At 56.2% G+C, this 17,678-nt stretch overlaps 1 protein-coding gene across 13 annotated transcripts; it reads left to right on the top strand.

Moving 5' to 3' along the window:
• Nucleotides 1–263: 263 nt before the first annotated feature.
• On the top strand, nucleotides 264–15,890 carry ETV4 (ETS variant transcription factor 4). 13 transcript variants are annotated; one of them, XM_045489060.1, is made up of 13 exons: nucleotides 264–512; nucleotides 1,018–1,128; nucleotides 1,311–1,404; nucleotides 1,628–1,675; nucleotides 8,989–9,042; nucleotides 10,244–10,367; nucleotides 10,807–10,950; nucleotides 11,234–11,502; nucleotides 13,679–13,753; nucleotides 13,909–13,977; nucleotides 14,129–14,301; nucleotides 14,532–14,633; nucleotides 15,000–15,890. In XM_045489060.1, exons 2-13 carry the CDS (start codon nucleotides 1,069–1,071, stop codon nucleotides 15,222–15,224), a joined length of 1,437 nt encoding a protein of 478 aa, XP_045345016.1. In that variant the 5' UTR covers nucleotides 264–512; nucleotides 1,018–1,068; the 3' UTR covers nucleotides 15,225–15,890. The 13 variants fall into 13 exon arrangements, with proteins under 13 accessions (XP_045345016.1, XP_045345014.1, XP_045345008.1 ...); XM_045489058.1 differs by having other exon boundaries at nucleotides 288–512; nucleotides 985–1,128; nucleotides 10,241–10,367; XM_045489052.1 differs by having other exon boundaries at nucleotides 288–512; nucleotides 985–1,128; nucleotides 10,241–10,367; nucleotides 10,789–10,950.
• Nucleotides 15,891–17,678: the final 1,788 nt, after the last annotated feature.

Here is a 17,678-nt window from a genome sequence, read left to right as displayed (position 1 = left end):
ACCCAGGGACACCGCGCAACCCCTCGGTGAAGCCTTCGGGTCCTTCGCTTAGCTCCTTTTCTCTCAGCTCTTTATGAATGAACTCCGGCCGCTGAGGAGTTTATTTTTTTATGAATGGGAGCCCAGGCCGTGAATGAAGCCGGGAGCCAACCCCTGCATTCTGATTGGCCCCCGCGTCTGGGAAACTCCGCCCCCCCACGGCTCGGCCGGGCGAGTCTCCGGATTGGCGGGCGTGCCCGGCCCTGGGGTTTCATTCACAAAAGTCAATGAAACAAAGGGAACGGGGTGGGGGTGTGGGGGTTGGAGAGAGAGTCGAGGCCGAGGCAAAGGAAATGCACCAATCAGCGGCTCCCCCGGGCTCACAACTGTCGGCGGCGCCCGGAAAACAAGCGGGTGTGCGGGGAACCCAGGGCCGGGGTTGCCTCGCTCCGGCCTAGCCCCGCGGCCCTCCGTGCGGCCCCGGGGCAAGCTCTCGAGCCCCCGGGGCTCCAAGACAGACGCCCGGGCCTCAGGTGAGGCTGCGGGAGGGGGAGGGAGGGAGAGCGTCTGTGACTCCTCGCCCCGTCTCCAACACACGCTGCACTCTTCAACTGCCGCCTCCGCAGATTCTAGGGCAAGGGGTGGGAGGCGCTGGGATTCCGGGTTGGAGGGGGCGCGGGAGTTGTGGGCGTGCGAATGGTGAGCGCCTCGCCCGCTCCTCCGCGCGCGAGCGCGCGCACACACACACACACACACACACACACGTCTTATGTAACCGAGCTTGGGCAGAGCAGGGCTGCAGAAGGCGGCCGAAACGCCGAGCCTGGCTCCCAGGAGCAGGTGGGACCTCCTTTGGCGGGAGGGGGAGTGGTGGCGGCGCTCAGCTCGGCAGGCGGAAACCTCCCCATTGCCTGAGTGAGTCGGAGAAGTTTTGCTGTCGGACCTAGAGCCTCGGGACTGCCCCTCCCTGCTGCCCTTACCCACCCCCACCCAATGCCTTCCCAGGACGGTGTGCGAACGCAGCCCCCCCGCCCCCAGGTCTCTGCCCCCGCGCGGGGCCCTGGCCGTGCGGCCGGAGGGAGCGGCCGGATGGAGCGGAGGATGAAAGGCGGATACTTGGACCAGCAAGTGCCCTACACCTTCTGCAGCGTGAGCGCCGCGCCGGCCTCCACGCCCGCCCCCGCCCTGCACCCCGCCCCACAGCCCCTTCCCCGAGACCCCAAGGCGGCCCAGCGCTGACCGGCCCCTGTGTCACCCCGGGACCCCAGCCCCGCCCCCCCAGGCCCCGCGGCCTCGGGGTGACTCGGGGGCATTCTTCCCCTTCCCCGCAGAAATCGCCCGGAAATGGGAGCTTGCGCGAAGCGCTGATGGTCCCGCAGGGAAAGCTCATGGACCCGGGCTCCCTGCCGCCCCCCGACTCCGAAGGTAAAGAGCCGGAGAGACAAATCATGACCCTCCCCACCTCGCACACCCAGAGGGCCGATCCCGGAGCCCCCGCCTCGTTCCCCAAAGGAGTCCCCTCCAAGGGACTCTGATCATTCTTGGGCCCCTACCACCAAGGGGGGAGGGCCACCCGGCTTGCTAGGGCTCCCTCCCTCTCACCATCACCTCCACCTCACCTTCTCCAATTCCATTATTCACCCCTCAGATCTCTTCCAGGATCTCAGTCACTTCCAGGAGACGTGGCTCGCTGAAGGTGAGTAGTTTTGTGACCTTTTCTCTATTATTGGGGTGAGGAATTCTCTGGAATTGGTATTCCAACCTAACCCACTTCTCCCTCCCCGCCTCAAGGAGCTCTCCAAGACGCCCCCCCCCACCCCGCCCCCAGTTCCTACTCCCCGCTCTCCCCAGCGCCCAGTGTGGACACTTATATTGATATTTATTTTCTCTGCCCTGAGCCAGGCTTGTGTAACTAGGCCTGGGGATGAATCAGACCATTGTGTGGGGTATTTGCTTATTTGAATGGAACTTGGCCCCAGGCCCGTTTTCCTGGTAGAAGTTTTCATTTGCAAAGTTGGTTAAGCAGCAGACACCAGGCCAAGGTGTGTGTTGGTGTGTTGGGGGTGGGGGGCAGATAAGAGACAGGAGGATGGGGAGAAAGAGCAATTAATATGTAACCTGTGTGCTGGAGTTGCCAAAACATCGATTTTCACCCCCCTTGGTTTCTCCTCTTCCCAACCCCCAATGCTAAACAATTTACTGTCTGAGCCAAAAGCACAACAAAAGTTTAAATAATTCCTTTTTGCGGCACTTTGGCAGAGAGGGCCCAGGGCTTCCCCCCCAAACAGCCTTGATTGTAATTCTGATGGCATGTGATCCTCCCTCCTCCTTCCCTCCTGAATACCTCTGCCCTAGGCAAATTCCCCCTGCTTTGGCTGGGGTGTTTGCGGAGGGGTTAGCTGCGAGCCGGCTGGGGAGGGGTCAGGAGCTGGGCCTTCTCCGGGTAGGGAGGTGGGTTCCGAGTGTTTTCTGGTTGGATCCACTGGTGTGTTTTGGTGGAGCCTCAGGGTGTCGCTGGTGGGGTTGCAGGTAGAAGCCTTATGGTATTTAGACCGTCTCTGAAAGGGAAGGGTTAATACCCCCATCTTAGGGTCCTTTTATTTTAACACTCTGGGAACCCCTTTCTAAGGGCTTTGCCTTAAGATCTCGCCATCCTTCCACCTGGGTATCTGGTGATTTTTAAAGCTCAAACCCAGCTCCTCTGGAACCATCTTTAAAAGCTTCAGATAAAAGGGAAAGACCCCTGACTGGATCCTTGGGGTGAGACTCTCTGTCTTGACTACCGTGGTATCCCCAAAATATGTGTATTAACGGAACGACTATTTAGCATGGAGCAAACACTCAGGACGTTTTGTAGAAATTTGCGGCCAACGGCTGCATGGGTGCTGGAGGGATCTGGGGTATTATACACATCTTCTCCCGACTGCAAGCCCTGTGCGCCCAGCCCTGAGTGACAGGCAGAGTACGCCCTGTCGGCCCATCCTCCTCCCGAGGTTCCGGAGCTGGGCTGGAGCTGAAGAACGCAGGGGTGTCAGTTTCCACAGTCTCTCAAAGACTTCCTTTCCCAATGCCTGATTTCTGTCTGGCTTGCCAGGCTTCTTGTCTGTCAGCGGAGGGTCCCTGTGCTCCCCACAGTGGGCAGCTCCCAGGGCTGTGGTTTAAGGGCAGACTCGGAGGTGGGCATTTTGGCAGCAGCTGGTCCATTTGTGCCTGGTTCTGGAATGGGAAGGGAAGGAAAACGTTCTCTCAACCTTGGAAGCCCCACCCCTTGGCGGTGGGGGGTCTAGAGACTGTGCATGTGTCAGTGTGAGGGCGAGTGTGTGTGTGTTTCAATGCTGCTGCCCTGGGAGTCCCTGTACATTTAAATCCAGTGGGTGGGGAGGTGGGGGTGGGGATCTCCTTGGTTCCCTCTCCTTCCTTCTGAGGGAGCAGCTCAGGTTCCCAGCTGGCGATGGATGGCCAGGCCTGAGAGGGGGATGCTGAGGCCACTGGCTCCTCACTCTCTCTGCGGAGACAGATGCAGCTGCCGGGGCCTTGTCCCCCTGCACCATCCCAGCACCACCCCAGCCTCCTCTCCTGCCTCTTCCCACCAGGTCAGTGACTCCCGAAGCCCAGGGGGGAGCTTTGGGGTGGTAGGGAGGGGTCTAGCTTCTTTGGAAACTTGCCAGTGGTGGGGTGCACCAGGAGGAGTGGGACCCGGAGCCCAACCTCCCCCTCGCAAGTTTGATTTTTTTTTTTTTAAGCCCCAATTTGGAGAGATGCGGTGAGTCCTAGTAGTGTGGGTGGGGCTGTGAAGAATTCAGGGGATGCCAGGCTGGGTCCGAGAGGATGTGGTTGTGGGTTCAGTCTGGCGTCCGGGCTTATTTAGGGGTGAGCGTGAGTGGGGCTCTGTAGAGACAACTTAGACATCTTTGGGTTTGAGGTTTTTCTAGACTGTGGCCGGGGATGGGTGGGGGGGGGGGGTTGAAGTAAGGCTAAGAGGGTGTGTCTGTTTTTGGGTATCTGTTGAGTTGCTAGAGAAAGGATCAGGCCGCTGTAGGGAAACCCAGGTTCGGGCAGGCTGAGCCCAAGCTGTGCCTGGTTATGGTAAAAAATGTGCTGCTTCTGGTCGCAGGTTCCTTTCTGGGCTTGTCGGGAGCCTTCGGGAACCCTCAGGGACAATGACTTTGTTCTGTTTGGTATTAAGGAACATTGAGTCTGGGCCATGTATGTCCTTGGTATGAGGCTGGGGTCTATAATGAAGAGTCTGTGGATTCGCAGACTCTGTGTGGCTAGGTTGCAGGGGTCCTTAAGCCCTCTGATACTGTGTGTAAAATCGTCAGGGGCGCACCATACACAAAGCAACGTGGATTTTTCTAGGAAGAGAAGATCCATAGCTTTTATGAGGTTCTTAAAGGGGTGGGTCTGTGCTCCCCTTTTCAGAAGGTTTACGGCTCCCAATCTTCCTCCAAGTTCTCCAGTCCCTTTGCCCTTTGGTTTTCCCCCATCATTTTTGCAAGTCGAAAAAGAGACCCTAGTGTGTGAAGGGGGTGCACGGAAGATGTGTTTCACCCGTGTGCTGCCGTATAGTAAAAGGAATTAGGGTGTGTGTGAATCTGTGTGCTTGCACGCTGGTGCCTCAGCGTGTCTGTGGGGCAAGATGGGGTTAATCCCCTCCCCCAGTTTTTCCTAGCTACAATGCCTCCTTCTACATCTTTCTGTCTCCTCCCCTTCCAGAAGGCTCTTGGGGACAAATGTCCCTCCATAGATAGAGAACTGGTTCCTTCCAGTACAGAGGCTACCAGGGTGGGGGCAGGGTAAGGGTGAGCGACAAGGCCAGTGGTGACACGGTGGAGCAGAAGCCCTGGAGAATGCCTCCCCCTACTTCTACTGGAGCTCCTGAAGAGGCCCCTTCACCCTGTGATGGGGCCCCAGGAAGGGGAGAAGATGATGGGGCGTATATGGTGTAGGTAGGTGGCTAACCTGGGGTGAGCTTAAGCTGCTTGGCTATTTTAACCTGCTTCTCTTGGAGCCCAGCCTGGGAGGCTTCCAAGCCCCTTCTCTTCTACTGACCCCCATATTGGAGGGATGATCCCCAAAATTCTCTCTTTCTGGGCATTATGCTGGCGTGGCACTTTTTCCACCCCCTCCGTAATCATCTGCCACGTCCCCGGGCAGATAAACTTCACCTTAGTGCCAGGATGGAGTTGGGGGTAGACCCTGGCACACTAGCTCGGCAGCCAAAACTCAGCCAAGTCAACAAATAAATAAAATGGCATACACTCAAGACCAAACACGGTAATTAGAAATTTTCCTGCTCTCCAGGAACTCGGGGCTCGGTGTTCCTGTTCCTATTTCTATCCTTGTGGACAGTCTCTGATTGAGGCCCCTCTCCTATCCTTTTGGTTTGAGAAGCCAGTGTTCTGGGCAGGAGCCAAGCAGAGACTGGGGTTCACATCACAGCCCATTTTTGCCTTGGCTGATTTCTCCTGGCCCTGGGAAGAGGATGGCCTCTCTTTGGGAGGAGGGGCTGTGTGCTGGGGGGAGGGGCCTCCCCAGGGACTGCTGCGGAGTGGACATTGGGGTCAAACCTCGGGGGGGCCTGAGGCCGGAGGGAAGGCAGGATGACCCCTAGGGCTCTCTAGAGTCATGTGAACTGGCCTGTGACTGGCCTGTGACGCCAGCAGGAGATGCCCCCAGCCCATTACCTCAATGGAAACTGGCAGGTAATGAAGCCCCAAAGGGGGCCCAGAATGCGTCAGCCTCCCCCACGCTCTGCACCTCCCCTGCCCTGGGGATCCTCCCTCCTTGCCTAGGTAGCAGGGATGGGAAGGTTGCTTATCCTGCTCCATCACCCCCATCCTGCCAATTTTGGGGGTATCGCCCGTGGCTGGGCCAGAGGGCACATCGGGGATGCACTTGGCCCTTGCGCCCCGGAGCAAGGTTTGCTCCTTCCTTTTATCTCATGTTTCCCAAACCTGACTTTTTTTTTTTTTTTTTAAGAGAGAGAGAGAGCGCGCGCGCGCGCAGGGGAGGCCAGGGAGAGAATTTCAAGCAGGCTCCACACTCAGTGTGGACACTCAAAGAGGGGCTTGATCTCATGACCGTGAGACGCCTCTCAAACCTGCCTGTTCTTATGGGCCACCAGGGGTGCCACCAGGGGTGCTTGTTAAAAGTACAGGCGCCTGGCCTTCAACCCTGCCTATGGAATTAGATTCCCCAGGGGTGGGGACCGGGAGTGTGTGCATGTTTAAGTAAACTTTACACCCAACGTGGGGCTCGAAGAGTCACATGCTCCACCTACCTAGTGAGCCAGCCGGGGGCCCCAGGAATGTGTACTCTTTCTTCTTCTTCTTTTTTTCATTGTATTTACTTCAGCTAGAGAGAGCAGGGATGAGGGGCAGAGGGAGAGAGAGAGGGAATCTCAAGCAGGCTCTACACTCAGTGTGGAGCCCGACGCGGAGCTTGATCCCACAACCCTGGGATCATGACCCCAGCTGAAATCAAAAGAGTCGGATGCCCTACCAACTGAGCCACCCAGGCGCCCCAGGGATATGTACTTTTAATGCCCTGGGGATTCTTGATTTGGGTCAGTTTGGGGGATGGTTGCCTTCGTGCCTCAGCTGTGCTTCTGAATAGATAGATGCTGCCTGTGTGTTTTTGCCAAGGGACTTCGTGTCCTACTCATTTATTTGATCACTTTGGAATAGTTTCCTGCTGACTTCTCGGGAGTCCTTCTTTAGCTGCTGGTGGCTTCTGATTCTTAAACCCCTCAGTCCAATCCCTCTGTCAAGATGTCAACTATCCATAAACGTATCTTGAAGTACTTGGCACATCTGATATTCAAAGCAAGTTAGGGAAGAATCCTCCTGCCGAGCAATTGATCACAGCCTAAAGCATCCCTTGTGAGATGTGCTTTCTCTGGAGGGAGGACCTGCCTCTATTAAAGTTAGCCTGTGTGTGTGGGAAGGGGGATGTCCTGAGGGAGAGGGAAGAGCTGATTTGTTAGGATCTCTGCCACTCTTGCTTCCCAGTCCATAGTGTCATCTCCCACCAGCCCGGGGATGGGATCGTGGTATGTTTATTCACGTCGTCCACAAATAATGCATTGAGCATCTGTTCTTAGCCAGACCCCATTTTCCAGATGCTGGGGTATCAGGAAGACAGAGAAAGCAAAAGCCCCTGCCCTCAGGGAGCTTAACTTTCAGGTGGAGAAGGTAGACAACAAACCCATAAAAGTCAATGAATTAAAGAGACGCAAGTAAATTAATAAGATGCATCCACGTAGCTGTACATGCGAGGGCAAAAATAAACAAGGGAAGCGATGGGTAGCCAAGAGGGACCACTTCGGTGTGGGCGGTCAGAGAAGACGTCTGAGGAAGGGACCAAGTGACAGCTAGGACTTCGGTGGCCAGGAAAAAAAAAAAAAAAAAAAAAATACAGGCAGGCAAAGGTTTGGGGAAGAGGAATGAAGAGCTCTGGAGACAAAGGACAAGGAGAGGCAGGTCGGACAGGTAAGCAGGCCAGACCACGTGGGGCGTCAGAGGCCTGCTGAGAAGAAGACTTTGGGGTCCCTGCTTTAAGCAAGGAGAAAAGGGAGGGGCCTTCTATTGCAGAAAGACCACTCTGACAGCTGTGTGGCACCTGCTGTAGGAGGTAAGCACGGAAGCAGGGGGTTCCGATACAGAGGCTCTGGCTGAAATCCCAGGAAGAAACCATGGAGCCTCTGCTGACTGGGAAGCCTAGAGGCTGGGGTGTGTGTGTGTGCAGGGCTGGGAGTGGAGGTATTCTCCAGCCGTCTCCTCCTGCCCTTCGTCCTTCCCAGCCGTTCTCGATCTGGTTGTCTTCTCCGTCACTTTCCTCCTTGTCCACTCTGAGAGCAGTCTCCTTCCTTGGCTTCCACCACCACGTCACTTTCAAGCCACTCTCTTCCTGGAGTATCCGGAAGTTCTTCTTGGTGTCTACCCCTTCCCACTTCTGTTTTGACTATTCTTTTTTTTTTTTTTTTCAACGTTTATTTATTTTTGGGACAGAGAGAGACAGAGCATGAACGGGGGAGGGGCAGAGAGAGAGGGAGACACAGAATCGGAAACAGGCTCCAGGCTCTGAGCCATCAGCCCAGAGCCCGACGCGGGGCTCGAACTCCCGGACCGCGAGATCGTGACCTGGCTGAAGTCGGACGCTTAACCGACTGCGCCACCCAGGCGCCCCATGTTTTGACTATTCTTGAGAGAGGGGCAAAGATTCTGGGGTCAGGGGAGGGACTCTGCTATATTGCCTCCTGAAGGTGTTGGAGAGGCCAGGGTAAGCACTAGAAATTAAAGCTGGAATATCCAGGTTGGAGATCATGGATGAACTGCTGTTCTATTGCTGCCTAACCCCCAAACCCAGTGCCACCCATGCTGGCACCCTGGGAGTGCTTCTCAGACCTCCAAGCTCAGAAACCTTCCTCTCCTAGCTGCACGCTGCAGACAGGAGGCAAGGGGACCTGCCCGTGTCCCCAGCCACTTCCTCTCCCACTGTCCTCTTATGCACCTCTCTTGGACCACCACCCTTCCTCTATTCCATCTTCTTCCCCAGGTTCTAGATTTCTAGATTTCACCCGGGAGGTTGTATAAAACACAGATTCCAGGGCCCGGCCCAGCTACAGAATCTCTCCATGTTATTCTAGGTTCATTAGGATATCCTGCAATGCCTGCCCATCCCAGATGTGACTCTGCTGGGAGCTCTGGGAGGGGCAGGGCTGCCTTCACTTCAGGAAAATGGAGAGAATAAATACAAAGCATCCAGGAAAAGACTCTGGAATCTGCTCAGACAGGTTCTGGGAACTTGCAGCCTGCCCTCCAGGGTCTTAATGGAGCGTAGAGATGGAGGGCGCTAGGACCTGGGGTGGGGTTGCCTTGCGTCCTAGGAAGGCTGTTTTCCCCTTGGGCTGGTGCTAATCTGCAAGGCCGCCGCAATGGTGTCTCCTGGGGACTGCCATGGGGGGGGGGGCCCACCCAGACTCACCTCTGACCTCTCTCTCTGCAGCCCAGGTACCAGACAGTGATGAGCAGTTCGTTCCTGATTTCCATTCAGAAAACTGTGAGTGGAGGGCCCTGGGTCAAGGGAGTGGGGAGTCGGGGAGGGCAGGAAATGAGTCATAGGGATAGAGAATCACAAAAGATGAACTTGTTCCCTCCTAAAGGAAAGGGAGAACAGGGCTCCCCATTCTTAGGTTTGGACTCCAGGACTCAGTAACTGGGAGATGAGGCCCTTGGTCCAAATCGGGGCTTTCTGCATCCTGGCTGTGGGACGTGCGAACTTCATCTCTCTGATCCCCCACTTCCCAGTTTCCGAAATGAGGGGCTTGGACCAGCTCAGCAGGGTCCGGTTCTACTTTTCTCAGTTACTTTCACGCACCCAGGAGCAATTTTGCCCCCGAGGAGACACAGGGGCAACGTCTGTAGATGTTTGGGGTTGTCACAACCGAGGGTGGGGTGCTACAGGCATCTAGTGGGTAGGGAGGCCAGAGGTGCTGCTGAACACCCCGTAATGCTCAGGACGGCCCCCCACAACAAGAATGATCTGGCCCAAAGGTCAATAGTGCCCTGTTGAGAAGCCCCGCTTTACTGTCAGATACTCCGGTCTCAACTGTCTTTGATAAAATGCAGTAAGGGCACATATAATGGAAAACAGGGAAGAGTCAGTCACAGGCATTTGGCTCCACGCAGGAAGACAGACCCTCGCGCTCAGCAGACTTGGAACCAAATGTGCTGCTCGGCCTGGTGGCTGGGGTTTGCAGACCCAGCAGGGGCCACAGGAGAGACTAGTCTTCACAGAGAATCAGGACCATGTGTTTAATGTTGGTCAGCTGACGTGCAAGTAGGCTAATATCCAACCTCAACCGGGGAAAGAAAGATTCTTTAGAGCACCAAATAAGAAAACATCTCTCTCCCTTGGAATTTTCCAGGGCGCTCAGGCAAACCACAGGCCCTGGGTTGGAGGTGCTCAATCCTACAAAGGTGTTTTTTTGGGGGTTGGGGTTGTAGCAAATGTTGGATTTTGGACGGTTTCTTTGGTTAATATTGGACATCAGCCCGACGTATAAAACTAGACATGGCGTCAACAGCCAAACTGTCTGACCGTGAGTCTCTGAAAACTGAGACCCAGAGAGGGGCTGAGTCTGCACAGGTCACCCAGCTGGCCGTCAAAGAGCAGAAGGTGTCGGGAGCTCTTCTGGCCTCTTCTGTGACCCGCTCTGGCCTTGTTCTGCCCCCACCCCCACCCCTCACCCCTGCAGTAGCTTTCCACAGCCCCCCCACCAGGATCAAGAAGGAGCCCCAGAGTCCCCGCACAGACCCGGCCCTGTCCTGCAGCAGGAAGCTGCCACTCCCCTACCACCATGGCGAGCAGTGCCTTTATTCCAGGTGAGCCCCAGCCTGGCCCTGGTGAAGGGCCGGGATGGGGGAGGGAGGGCGAAAGGCTGCAGATGCACTGCCACATAGACCACAGAAAGGATTTCTGAGCCCCGGTAAGGGGAGCCCCACGGCTCAGGATTTCCTCTGAGTTGTCCGGAGGAAGAACGCAGCAGGGGGTTCAAGGGATGTGTGTGTCAAGGCCTGGGCAGAGCCTTTCCACCCGAGGAAGCCACCGGCCCACCCAGGGGAGAGGCATTCTCGGGATTCACAAAGGGAGAAAAAGAGTTCGCTTGGGGCCCGGGCCTTTCCCAGCACCTTCTACTCGTCCTCCTCCCCTGATCCCTGTGACTCACTTCCCGGGGGATAAAGGGTTCAAAGATGCTCGCCCAGCTTCTCTGCCCCCTCACCCCCATCTCCCCCTCAACTCCAGTGCCTATGACCCCCCTAGACAAATCGCCATCAAGTCCCCCGCCCCCGGTGCCCCTGGACAGTCGCCCCTGCAGCCCTTCTCCCGGGCAGAACAACGGAGTTTCCTGAGATCCTCCGGCACCTCCCAGCCCCACCCTGGCCATGGGTACGTCGGGGAGCATAGGTAAGGAGGAGGCCAGGAGACGCACAGAACCTGTGGGCCCCGGCCTCACCAGTTCTTCCTCAATCCCTGAGTGTTCTCCACCTGCCCTTAAGAGACCTGGCGTGGGGGGAGGTAGGGAAGAAGGGATGTCGACACCCCACCCCCGACCCTGACACACACACACACACACACACACACACACCTGAGCCCACTCTGCAAGCTGCAAGCTCTGGGGGTGGCCGGCGCGAGGACCCAGCACGGCTCAAATTAATCTCTTCTTCCTTCTCCCTCCAACCACACCCAGCTCTGTCTTCCAGCAACCCTTGGATATTTGCCACCCCCTCACATCCTCCCAGGGAGGGGGCCGGGAACCCCTCCCAGCCCCCTACCCACACCAGCTGTCGGAGCCCTGCCCACCCTACCCCCAGCAGAGCTTCAAGCAGGAATACCTTGACCCCCTGTACGAACAGGCGGGCCAGCCGCCAGTGGGCCAGGGTGGAGTCAGCGGGCACAGGTACCCAGGGGCGGGGGTGGTGATCAAACAGGAGCAGACGGACTTCGCCTACGACTCTGGTAAGAAATGCTCCCGGGGAGGGGGAGGAGGAGTTTGGGGGGCATCGCCGGGGAGGGTGGCATGTGATCAAATGGAGTTCCACTAGACCCAGAATGTCTCCCAAGGGTTTTACCCACCCACCCCCACGCCCATTTACCAGTGCCTACCTCCAAGCCACCCAACCACTCGCTTTTTTTTTTTAAATTTTTTTTTTTCAACGTTTATTTATTTTTGGGACAGAGAGAGACAGAGCATGAACGGGGGAGGGGCAGAGAGAGAGGGAGACACAGAATCGGAAACAGGCTCCAGGCTCCGAGCCATCAGCCCAGAGCCTGACGCGGGGCTCGAACTCACGGACCGCGAGATCGTGACCTGGCTGAAGTCCGGACGCTTAACCGACTGCGCCACCCAGGCGCCCCCACTCACTTTTTTTTAATGGAGGTTCAAAACAATTGTCATTTTCCAGTCAGCAAACTTGTACTCAGATAAAAGATGAGTGGTTTGCAGGTCCTTGCCCTCAGGCAGCTTGTGACTTCCTAGGAAGCCTTTCTTCCTGTTTCTCTTCAGCAAGGGTTTGAGGTTATAATGACCTTACCGGCCTGGAGTGTGGGCTTGTGGGCGCTGGAAGACACAGTGATGAATAGGATGTGTCCCAGTCCCCACAGAATCCGAAACACAGAAACGGATTTGAACGAAGATAACATGAACCCGCAACTAGCCAGGCTCAGTTCCCAACTGGAACGCGGGGTGACTGGTTTCCACCTTCTTGTTGGGGCCTCCGGGTTGATAGGGCCGGATACCGAAATAGGACTGCTAGTCCCGCCTGGCTGTGAACAGGAGTGAGATACGCTTAGCTACATTCATAAACAGCTGGAATTCAAAGCCTCAGGTCCCGAAGGGAGGGCCTTTCTCATTTAGGAGGGACCCAGAAAACCTTGGTTTCTGTTCCACTGTTGCCATCCCCAAATTTGAATTCATCTGCCAGCTTGTATGAGAAAAATAAATACTGAGGTTCGAGTAGGCGCAGAGCTGGCTAGAGCTTTCGAATTTCCCTTTTCCTGATGTCCAGTCTTTCAGGGGTAGGGGGATGAACCACAACTCCCCCCCCCCCCCAATCCAGGGCTGCCCCAGTGAGAACCAGAAAGGCGCGCCTCTCCTCAAACCCGGGGCATTAGCTGAGTCTCACCAGGCAGTGAGGTGGAGGAAGGAGGAGGGAAACGCTCTCGCTGCTGACCTTCAAAGGATGTAGACCGGAGGAGATCTGGTTACATGCCCTTGAACTCCTGCCCCTCCCCCTTCAGCTTCCTCTCAATGGAGTCAGGAATTCCATTCACAAAATGGAGGCATGAATGAGCCCACCCTCCCGCCTCCTCCCGGAGGTGTCGGGTTTCACCATCTCATTCATAGGTGGGAGTGGAGGGGGTAGGGCGGGAAGGGGCTGGGACTTGAACGGGTGGCTTCACACAGCCGCCTCCTCCAGGTGGAGTAGGGATATTTCCATCCTAGGGAGTAGAATGAAAAGGGAGTGAATATGCTCTGCTGTCAGAAATGAAAAAAAACACGGCCCAGTGCCCACTGCCTTGTCCCCAGATACAGACACATTCTGGCTTCTGGCGTGCTCTCGCTCTCCCCACTTCCTCCCTCTCCCCCTCTCCCTCTCTCTCCCTCTCCCCCTCTCCTTCCCTACCTACCTGCTGGTCTTCCCCCAGCCCCAGACCTCCGTTTCTTTCCTCCCTCCCTAAACACATGCTCAGTGCTCTCTCTCTCTCTCTCACACACACACACACACACACACACACACACAGCTAGGAACCCAACCTGCTGACCGGAGGTTAGCCCATTCCAAGGGAGTCTTAGGCATGGACACTGAACCCTTTCCCCGGAGGTTCATCCCTCCCCTTCCTCCTCCCCCTAAACTCACAGGAAACAGCTGTTCCCTGGAATCTTGGGCCTTGTGCAACAGTTTGCCAGGCCCAGCTGCTGCCGGCCATGCCCTCTGGCCCAAACTTCAAGCTGAGAGGTTCAAGCCTTGTGCCCCCTCCGGGTGAACTTGCCTTGGGATTTGGTGGTTGGCAGGCAGCTGGGAAAAGAACCGGAAAGCAGGCTGGCAGGAAGGAGTTCTCGAATGTGGGTAGGACTGCTGCCCCCACCGCAGCCACCTGTAACATCACCCTTTCTTCTCTCCTCCCCTCCCAGATGTCCCTGGGTGTGCATCAATGTATCTTCACACGGAGGGTTTCTCCGGACACTCTCCAGGCGACGGGGCCATGGGTAAGGCAGCCCCCTCCTCTCCACCAAGCCCTCCAAGGTGGAGGAGGGAGTCTTGCTGTCGGGGAGGGTCTCCTGTGCAGGAGTCCCTCTGGACTCTCTGGAGGCTCATATCAATGAGCCCCCAGATCTGAGTGACCCCCAACTTCCTCCTCAAGGTTATGGCTATGAGAAACCTCTTCGACCATTCCCAGATGATGTCTGTGTTGTCCCTGAGAAATTTGAAGGTCAGAGAAATGACTACGAGAGGGCTAGGGTCTTACCCTTACCTTCTGTGTCCCCACCTCCCCCCCACACCAATACCGCTGGGGAGGGGAGATGGGGTTACTTGGGGGACCAGGAGGCACAAACCTGACACCTGCTTTCTGTGTTCCCCAGGAGACATCAAGCAGGAAGGGGTCGGAGCGTTCCGAGAGGGACCGCCCTACCAGCGCAGGGGCGCCTTGCAACTGTGGCAATTTCTGGTGGCCCTGCTGGATGACCCAACGAATGCCCACTTCATCGCCTGGACTGGCCGGGGGATGGAGTTCAAACTAATAGAGCCTGAGGAGGTGGGCTTCCCAGATGTCCCCACCTCTCCTCCCAACATCTCTGGGGCCTGGAGATAACAGGATCTGGGAATTCGGCACATGCCTCCCCTGACCTGAATTCTTGTCAAACCTGGGTCTGTGGGCTGCTGCTTGGTCTGCAGGGCCAGCTTCTGTTTTGCACGAAGAATCTCAGGTGCTCTTTCTGACCTGCCCCCCAGCACCAGCATCCCAAACCTCTGTCCCGTCCCCAGGTTGCCAGGCTCTGGGGCATCCAGAAGAACCGGCCGGCCATGAATTACGACAAACTGAGCCGCTCGCTCCGATACTACTATGAAAAAGGCATCATGCAGAAGGTGAGGGGCCAAGGCCCCAGGGCCGGGGCGGGTGAGAGGCAGGAACTGTGGGAAGGTGATGGGGGCAGGGGAGCATTTCTCAGCAAGTTGGTGGGAGCCGATAATGAACCGGACAGAGGGAATGAGAAACTGTGGACAAGATTTCCCTCTCCCCAAAAAAGTGCTCAAACAGTAAGTGAAAAGCCCAAAGTGTGGAGACATTGAGATTGGAGAACGGGAACTCTGTGGGGAGCTGGCTTCTCGGAGGAGCCGGCACGGGAGAGATGTGCCCCACGCACCTGCTGGGACCTCGCCCAGGGCTGCGTCCCCCAACCCACACTCACCTGGAGGGAGAGCTAGGCCCACCCAGCCCCTCTCTTCCCACAGGTGGCTGGTGAGCGCTACGTGTACAAGTTTGTGTGTGAGCCTGAGGCCCTCTTCTCCCTGGCCTTCCCGGACAATCAGCGTCCAGCCCTCAAGGCCGAGTTTGACCGGCCAGTCAGTGAGGAGGACACAGTCCCTTTGTCCCACTTGGACGAGAGCCCTGCCTACCTCCCAGAGCTGGCTGGCCCTGCCCAGCCCTTTGGCCCCAAGGGTGGCTACTCTTACTAGCCCTGGCCGCTGCTCCCCTACTGCCGGTGGGTGCTGCCCTGTGTACATATAGATGAATTTGGTGTTGGGGAAACCCTCACTCTGAAGCCCGCAGATGTCTTTGGAGCCGATCCCCGCTGGCCCACCAGTTGCCCCTGCCCAGACTCTGAACCGCTCACCAGAGTTGATGGGAAGGAAAAGCCGAGACCCTGCAAGTGCAAAGGTGGGGTCTAGAAGCTCCTCTGGGGATGTCACCTCCAGCCTCTTCCCAGGTTCTACGTCGAGGCCCAAGCTTCACTCCTCTCCCCCATCACAGAGAAAGAGTCTGCTCTGTTCTGGGGGACAGAAGGCGCGTTCCCACTTTATCCTGGTGGAGAAGGGTGCATTGAGCTCCCCAGATCTCCCACTGTGGGCAGACAGAAGTCTGGATCCTGCACTCCGCTCCAAGCGGTGGCCCTGGAGGGTCCTGCTTGTCCATTCTTGGTGCTGTGTTCCCAGAAGCAGGGGGAGGCTGGAGTAAGGAACCTGGGGTGGGGGAGGGGCTGCAGGGTGGAGACAGGGAGGGCTGGGCTCCTGCTCCTAGGGCCCTTTGCCTCTTCTCTGCCTTTTCCTAGGCCCGGGCCTGGGATTCCACCCCCACCTCCACCACATCTGCCAGACCCCAATAAAGGCCCCTGCTTCTCCTTAGCATCCTGTGTCCTCTTTGCCACCATGGGAGAAGAATTGGGGTTGGAAAGAGCCCCAGCTTTGGGGCAGACGATCAGAATTTGGGGCCTGGCCCTGACACGTAACTTCCCTTATGGATCTGGGAGAAGACAGTTCACCTCCAATTCTTTTCCTCTGAAAAATGGGCTCAGTGTTACCTGGCCTCTCCTCCTCCCACGATTATTGTGTCCGGGTCCTGGAAGAATGGTTGAAGGGTACTTTTATAATCTGGCCTGGTGACCCCGGGCCACCAGGCATCTCCCTGCCCGGGCAGGGGCCAGATTGGGCTACTGAGCTTGGAGGCCCTCCCGGGGCTTCCTCAGGCAGGGTTTGGCCTGTGGGTTCTATGATGCCCTTCCCATGGCCATGCTACCCATGTCTACACCTCAACTGTGTGTCCCTCCCTCCTGCAGTGGCTCCAGGTTGGTTTTTGCTGAAAATGGGGACAAGAGTTTGTATGGAGAGGGTCTGGAGAATGGAGAGAGAAGAAAGGCACCCAGGCAAGAGGGTGTAGGGAAAGGCCAGAGCAGGCCCTGCATGCTGGCCTGTGGAGGAAAAGACACTACATCTTCAGGGAAAGGGGGGCAGAAAACACGTGCCCCTTGCCCAGAATCCTGGGGCTGTTCTCTGTGGGTGCTGGGAGAGGCAAGGCTGAGAAAGTGGTGACACCTGGAGGGAGTAGACCTGATACCCTTCAAGGTGCGAGGGGGCAGAATGGAAGGTTCTAGACCCAGGCCCTGTGGAAACAGCTTCCCAGGATCCAGGCTCTGGTGAAAATGTACTCTTCAGGTAAACCAGAACTGCAGCGCCGGGGCTGCGCTGGCCCAGCCCTCCTTAAGGCTTGAACAGCCTGGGTCCCCAGTCCCCGAGCCCTCAAAGGAAGGGTGCTGGTCAGCCACTATGCACAAATAAAAAGCAACATTACTGTTCTTCCTAGAAACCCAAAACAACAACTTTTATAATTTAGAGCAAGGGAACAGAAACTTTTAAGATACAAGTTTTAGGGGCACCTAGGTAGCTCAGTCGGTTAGGCATCCGACCAGCTCAGGTCATGATCTCACGGTTTGGGAGTTCGAGCCTTGCGTCGGGCTCTGTGCTGACAGCTCAGAGTCTGGAGCCCGCTTCAGATTCTGCATCTCCCCTCTGCCCCTCTCCACTCACACTCTTTCTCTCTCAAAAAGAATAAACATTAAAATTTCTTTTTAAATAAAACACAAGTCTTAAAAAATATACATGTTTTTTAAAAATACATATAATGTAGGGGCACCTGGGTGGCTGTCAGTTAAGCGCCTGACTTTGGCTCAGGTCATGATCTCACGGTTCGTGAGTTTGAGCTGAGCCCCACGTCGGGCTCTGTGCTGACAGCTCAGAGCCTGGAGCCTGTTTCAGATCCTGTGTCTTCCTCTCTCTCTGTCCCCTCCCCTCCTTGCACTCTCTCCCTCTCTCAAAAATAAAATAAACATTAAAAAAAATTCTTCATTAAAAAAAAAATGCATGTTATTTAATTCCATATTAAAGCCAGGCTCTCATGGTAGGAAGGTGTAGAAGTCCATGGAAACCCTGAGGTCCTGAGTATGTGTATAGGAGCGACAGATTTGGGTGAGAAACAGTGTCCACAGCCTGAGACACGTGACCTCTACCCTCTGAAATGTTTATTAACAAGTCACTCCTCACAGCTCTTTGTTCAAATCCTTAACCTTGGAGGGCCACTGCTTAGAGGAGGCAGCTTCTAGCAACCACCAGGGGAAATCAAGCTCTGGACTGGATGAA

Source organism: Leopardus geoffroyi, chromosome E1, assembly GCF_018350155.1.
Source record: "Leopardus geoffroyi isolate Oge1 chromosome E1, O.geoffroyi_Oge1_pat1.0, whole genome shotgun sequence".
Classification (NCBI taxonomy): domain Eukaryota; kingdom Metazoa; phylum Chordata; class Mammalia; order Carnivora; family Felidae; genus Leopardus; species Leopardus geoffroyi.
The sequence above is the reverse complement of the archived record's forward strand: the minus strand, read 5'-3'. Positions and strand labels throughout refer to the sequence as shown.

Coding starts and splice junctions, on each gene's coding strand:
- ETV4 (XM_045489052.1), top strand. CDS start 1,069: ATGGAGCGGAGGATGAAAGGCGGATACTTGGACCAGCAAGTGCCCTAC. Junction 11,503..13,678: donor GGACTTCGCCTACGACTCTG/GTAAGAAATGCT, acceptor CTCCCCTCCCAG/ATGTCCCTGGGTGTGCATCA. Junction 13,754..13,908: donor TCCAGGCGACGGGGCCATGG/GTAAGGCAGCCC, acceptor TTCCTCCTCAAG/GTTATGGCTATGAGAAACCT.